Raw genomic sequence first — 6929 nt, forward strand, 5'->3', positions numbered from 1 at the left:
TCTTATCTGTGGTACTGTATATTAACTATATACCACACCTCCACAGTCCTTATCTGTGGTACTGTATATTAACTATATACCACACCTCCTCAGTCCTTATCTGTGGTACTGTATATTAACTATATACCACACCTCCTCAGTCCTTATCTGTGGTACTGTATATTAACTATATACCACACCTCCTCAGTCCTTATCTGTGGTACTGTATATTAACTATATACCACACCTCCTCAGTCCTTATCTGTGGTACTGTATATTAACTATATACCACACCTCCTCAGTCCTTATCTGTGGTACTGTATATTAACTATATACCACACCTCCTCAGTCCTTATCTGTGGTACTGTATATTAACTATATACCACACCTCCTCAGTCCTTATCTGTGGTACTGTATATTAACTATATACCACACCTCCTCAGTCTTTATGTGGTACTGTATATTAACTATATACCACACCTCCTCAGTCTTTATGTGGTACTGTATATTAACTATATACCACACCTCCTCAGTCCTTATTGATTAATTACAACACATAGGTGTATTATAAGGCATTATAAAGGTCATTAAAATAATGATACATATGTACTTCATAGAAACTGTTACCCTTCATATATTCTAACAACTCACATTTTAACATTCATGATGTCATTTGTTCCATGTTAAGGGCTCTAACCTTGGAACAAAACTATTTGTCTCCCTCTTGCTGTTGCATGCAGTTCCTCTCTCTCTTCCTCCATTCCTCTAACCCCTCCCTCCTTCTAACCCCACCCCTCTGGCAGAACCAGGAAGTCCCTCCCCTTCCCACAAACTCTCTTCTGAGGAAACGAAACTGATCTGAGTCTCTGTGTCGTCTGTCTGTGTGAGAGTGAACAACCGTCCAAATGGCTCAACAGGGAGTTCTGCTGGACCAGGACCAGTTCTGTTGTTCTGTCTGTCTGGATCTACTGAAGGAGCCGGTCACTATTCCCTGTGGACACAGTTACTGTAGGAGCTGTATTGAGGGCTGCTGGGATCAGGATGTCCTGAAAGGGGTCTATAGCTGTCCTCAGTGCAGAGAGACCTTCATTCCAAGGCCTAATCTGAGGAAAAATAACATGTTGGCTGAGGTGGTGGAGAAACTGAGGAAGACAGGACTCCAGGCTGCTCCCCCTCCTGCTCTGTGCTATGCTGGACCTGGAGATGTGGTGTGTGATGTCTGCACTGGGACCAGAAAGCAGAAAGCCCTCATGTCCTGTCTGGCGTGTCTGGCCTCTTACTGTGAGACTCACCTCCAACCTCACTATGAATCTCCTGCTTTCAAGAAGCACAAGCTGGTCAAAGCCACGGCACAACTACAGGAGAAGATCTGCTCTCATCATGACAAACTGCTGGAGGTTTACTGTCGTACCGATCAGCAGTGTATCTGTTATCTGTGTACAATGGATGAACATAAAGGCCATGATACAGTGTCAGCTGCAGCAGAGAGGACTGAGAAACAGGTAAGACCAGAACAACTTGTTGGTGACTGTCTGATAAACTAAGAATTAAAGATACAGTAGGAACTAAATCTGTTTGAATATGAGATCATTATATTATATACAATATGAAATGGATCCACAAATATGAACACAAACCTTGAGTATATTGAGTTTGTTACAAATGTATCACCATTTTCAAAAGTCAAACACTATTATCATTCTGAATGGCCTTTTATGAGTCCAAAGTTCAGTCTCAACCCCTTGATACATGTAGGCCTACCATAAAAACTATAATCATTCACATAGCAACATAATATAATATTGTAAAGGGACTTCCTCAGGATTGTAGACCTTCCTCTCTATGGGTCCTATGTCACATTACTATACTATTGATCTACTGGACTAATAAAGCTTGATAGCTCATTGAAGAGTGATTCTCCACAGAGGCAGCTGGGGATGAGTCAGCAGAAGGTCCAGCAGAGATTCCAGGAGAGAGAGAAGGAGCTGAAGGAGCTCCAACAGGCTGTGGAGTCTTTCAAGGTGAGTATTGTTGACCAGAGGAGACACACCATTTCACTTCTCTCCTCCAGTCAGAGAGAGAGAGAGGGGCCCCTATCCAATCCCACTGACCCCACTGTTGGGAACAGGCTGTCTGGACCCCTTTCAGAGAATAGACTGGTTCATGTAACCAACTGGGCTGCCTCATCACATAACCATGAGTAACCATGACTGACTCATGTCCCCTATACATTAAAATGGAACTGTCTCTCTCTCAATTGAATTAAAGTCATAGGGCTTCATTGGCATGGAAATATATGTTTACATTGCCAAAGCAAGTGAAATAGACAATAAACAAAAGTGAAATAAACAATCAGAAATGAACAGTAAACATTACACTTGGAAGGGATTTGGGGGATGGGGGAGGGTCTATTAGAAGTTAGTAGGACTCTTTTATTTTCTCAGAAGTACTGAGTTAGGTAGGAGGATTTAGAGGTGTAAACCGTGATTGAACACACTCCAGCACAGTAGGTGGCGCCATGCACCTTTAACGTTGGTTTGAGGACCTCCATTATATCATAGAAGAAGAAGTTGGTCTGTGAGGGTTTTGTTGTTCCTGAGGAGGGCTACTATTCTTTTCTCTTTTGGTTTTCAAGTATTTTCAGAATGTATTAAAGCCAAAGCTAAAGCTTCCCTAAACAATTCAATATATCAGTCAATATATTTTCTCTGTGATTTATTTTCTCTCCGTCAACCGTTCCATCGCATCTTAACCGTCTTACCGGGCGGGCACTAGGACCCGGGGGAGGCTGCTGCTGCAGAGGCTGCTGCACCGCTCGTGACTGTCAGTCCTCCTTGTAGCTCATTGGTTAAGCTGTGGCTCGAGCCTGTTAACAGTTAACGGACAGGAAACGGCTCTGACAGGACACATTCATGTCGAGGCAGTGATGTGAATGTGTGGTAAGTTACAATAGAGAGAGAGAGTTTTCACTACTATAGACTTTGGTCATAATCAAAGCTTTGTTAACCAATAGGTTTTTATGTGAGGCTGCCTGTAAGTTACAGTGTAACAGACGTTACTAACGGTAACGGTGTCTTTTAAATTCGACATAAGTTATGTGGCGATGATATCTAGTTAACGTTGTATTTAATGTAGTGTAATGACCTGACTAGATCATAAAGGAACAATTGTCCAGACAGAGGATTGAGTTACGAATTGACGGTTTATTAGCAACTTTACACAGGCTACTGTTTGGCCTTAGCTCACGCCAAATAAATGAAAGATACCCCACAAGCCAATCGGGACCTTCTCTTGTGAAGCCCAGACGGAAGAGAGAGAACAAAGGCTGAACCTTAACTTCCAATGCCCCGCCCCCTCCACACCACTCCGCCAACCACCAGGAGGGGGCGTATGCCTTATGGCCAACGTGACATGGTGTGATGAAAGAAACATACAGGAACTCAAATCCTTCTGTTCACCTGATTTAGAATTCCTCACAATCAAATGTAGACCGCATTATCTACCAAGAGAATTCTCTTCGATTATAATCACAGCCGTATATATCCCCCAAGCAGACACATCTATGGCTCTGAACGAACTTTATTTAACTCTCTGCAAACTGGAAACGATTTATCCGGAGGCTGCATTCATTGTAGCTGGGGATTTTAACAAGGCTAATCTGAAAACAAGACTCCCTAAATTTTATCAGCATATCGATTGCGCAACCAGGGGTGGAAAGACCCTGGATCATTGTTACTCTAACTTCCGCGACGCATATAAGGCCCTGCCCCGCCCCCTTTCGGAAAAGCTGACCACGACTCCATTTTGTTGATCCCTGCCTACAGACAGAAACTAAAACAAGAAGCTCCCACGCTGAGGTCTGTCCAACGCTGGTCCGACCAAGCTGACTCCACACTCCAAGACTGCTTCCATCACGTGGACTGGGAGATGTTTCGTATTGCGTCAGACAACAACATTGACGAATACGCTGATACGGTGTGCGAGTTCATTAGAACGTGCGTTGAAGATGTCGTTCCCATAGCAACGATTAAAACATTCCTAACCAGAAACCGTGGATTGATGGCAGCATTCGTGTGAAACTGAAGGCACGAACCACTGCTTTTAATCAGGGCAAGGTGTCTGGTAACATGACTGAATACAAACAGTGCAGCTATTCCCTCCGCAAGGCTATCAAACAAGCTAAGCGCCAGTACAGAGACAAAGTAGAATCTCAATTCAACGGCTCAGACACAAGAGGCATGTGGCAGGGTCTACAGTCAATCACGGACTACAGGAAGAAACCCAGCCCAGTCACGGACCAGGATGTCTTGCTCCCAGGCAGACTAAATAACTTTTTTTGCCCGCTTTGAGGACAATACAGTGCCACTGACACGGCCTGCAACGGAAACATGCGGTCTCTCCTTCACTGCAGCCGAAGTGAGTAAGACATTTAAACGTGTTAACCCTCGCAAGGCTGCAGGCCCAGACGGCATCCCCAGCCGCGCCCCTCAGAGCATGCGCAGACCAGCTGGCCGGTGTGTTTACGGACATATTCAATCAATCCCTATACCAGTCTGCTGTTCCCACATGCTTCAAGAGGGCCACCATTGTTCCTGTTCCCAAGAAAGCTAAGGTAACTGAGCTAAACGACTACCGCCCGTAGCACTCACATCCGTCATCATGAAGTGCTTTGAGAGACTAGTCAAGGACCATATCACCTCCACCCTACCTGACACCCTTGACCCACTCCAATTTGCTTACCGCCCAAATAGGTCCACAGACGATGCAATCTCAACCACACTGCACACTGCCCTAACCCATCTGGACAAGAGGAATACCTATGTGAGAATGCTGTTCATCGACTACAGCTCGGCATTCAACACCATAGTACCCTCCAAGCTCATCATCAAGCTGGAGGCCCTGGGTCTCGACCCCGCCCTGTGCAACTGGGTACTGGACTTCCTGACGGGCCGCCCCTAGGTGGTGAGGGTAGGCAACAACATCTCCTCCCCGCTGATCCTCAACACTGGGGCCCCACAAGGGTGCGTTCTGAGCCCTCTCCTGTACTCCCTGTTCACCCACGACTGCGTGGCCATGCACGCCTCCAACTCAATCATCAAATTTGCGGACGACACAACAGTGGTAGGCTTGATTACCAACAACGACGAGACGGCCTACAGGGAGGAGGTGAGGGCCCTCAGAGTGGTGTCAGGAAAATAACCTCACACTCAACATCAACAAAACTAAGGAGATGATTGTGGACTTCAGGAAACAGCAGAGGGAACACCCCCCATCCACATCGATGGAACAGTAGTGGAGAGGGTAGCAAGTTTTAAGTTCCTCGGCATACACATCACAGACAAACTGAATTGGTCCACTCACACAGACAGCATCGTGAGGAAGGCGCAGCAGCGCCTCTTCAACCTCAGGAGGCTGAAGAAATTCGGCTTGTCACCAAAAGCACTCACAAACTTCTACAGATGCACAATCGAGAGCATCCTGGCGGGCTGTATCACCGCCTGGTACGGCAACTGCACCGCCCTCAACCGTAAGGCTCTCCAGAGGGTAGTGAGGTCTGCACAACGCATCACCGGGGGCAAACTACCTGCCCTCCAGGACACCTACACCACCCGATGCTACAGGAAGGCCATAAAGATCATCAAGGACATCAACCACCCGAGCCACTGCCTGTTCACCCCGCTGTCATCCAGAAGGCGAGGTCAGTACAGGTGCATCAAAGCTGGGACCGAGAGACTGAAAAACAGCTTCTATCTCAAGGCCATCAGACTGTTAAACAGCCACCACTAACATTGAGTGGCTACTGCCAACACACTGTCAATGACACTGACTCTACTCCAGCCACTTTAATCATGGGAATTGATGGGAAATGATGTGAATATATCACTAGCCACTTTAAACAATGCTACCTTATATAATGTTACTTACCCTACATTATTCATCTCATATGTATATGTATATACTGTACTCTATATCATCTACTGCATCCTTATGTAATACATGTATCACTAGCCACTTTAACTATGCCACTTGGTTTACATACTCATCTCATATGTATATACTGTACTCGATATCATCTACTGTATCTTGCCTATGCTGCTCTGTACCATCACTCATTCATATATCCTTATGTACATATTCTTTATCCCCTTACACTGTGTATAAGACAGTAGTTTTTTTGGAATTGTTAGTTAGATTACTTGCTCGTTATTACTGCATTGTCGGAACTAGAAGCACAAGCATTTCGCTACACTCGCATTAACATCTGCTAACCATGTGTATGTGACAAATAAAATTTGATTTGATTTGATTTGATTTGAGGATGCCCGGCATCAGAACATCCCAGGCATTCCTGTGATTGGCAGATAGCAGGTTGATTGGCATGTCGGACCCCGCGAACACTGGGAACTGGTAAGTACAACACAACCAGCTACTAGCCGAACACATAACACACAGCTGTCTGTGCGGGTCGCTACAGTAGTTTTACTATCTGTGCCAGGCTAGAAATGACACAGATAATATCTAGTTAACGTTGTATTTAATATAGTTTTACTATCTGTGCCAGGCTAGAAATGACACAGATAATATCTAGTTAACGTTGTATTTAATATAGTTTTACTATCTGTACCAGGCTAGAAATGACACAGATAATATCTAGTTAACGTTGTATTTAATGTAGTTTTACTATCTGTGCCAGGCTAGAAATGACACAGATAATATCTAGGTAACGTTGTATTTAATGTAGTTTTACTATCTGTTTTACAATATGTACATATACATATATTTTATAATATGTACTGTATTTAATTGATCACAGCTTTCACTGATGATGATGATATGATATATATATATATATTTAATTGATCACAGCTTTCTGCTTTCCATGTAGAGTTTTGGTAAAAAAACATTACATTTGATTATTTTGTAAGTAATGTGAGGAGAATTGGAGGGAG

General features: G+C 44.3%; 1 protein-coding gene across 4 annotated transcripts in view; it reads left to right on the forward strand.

Moving 5' to 3' along the window:
- Positions 1-810: 810 nt before the first annotated feature.
- LOC121839676 (tripartite motif-containing protein 16-like) overlaps positions 811-6929 on the forward strand; it is a 16319-nt gene continuing 10200 nt past the window's right edge. The window contains exons 1-2 of one of the 4 annotated variants that reach the window (XM_042300965.1): positions 811-1481; positions 1905-2000. In XM_042300965.1, coding sequence (XP_042156899.1) covers positions 885-1481; positions 1905-2000 — 693 coding nt within the window. In that variant the 5' untranslated portion in view covers positions 811-884. The remainder of the gene's footprint in view (positions 1482-1904; positions 2001-6929) is intronic. The other 3 variants (XM_042300402.1, XM_042300673.1, XM_042300026.1) reach the window with 3 other exon arrangements.

The sequence above is a fragment of the Oncorhynchus tshawytscha genome, linkage group LG01 (genome assembly GCF_018296145.1).
Source record: "Oncorhynchus tshawytscha isolate Ot180627B linkage group LG01, Otsh_v2.0, whole genome shotgun sequence".
NCBI lineage: Eukaryota > Metazoa > Chordata > Actinopteri > Salmoniformes > Salmonidae > Oncorhynchus > Oncorhynchus tshawytscha.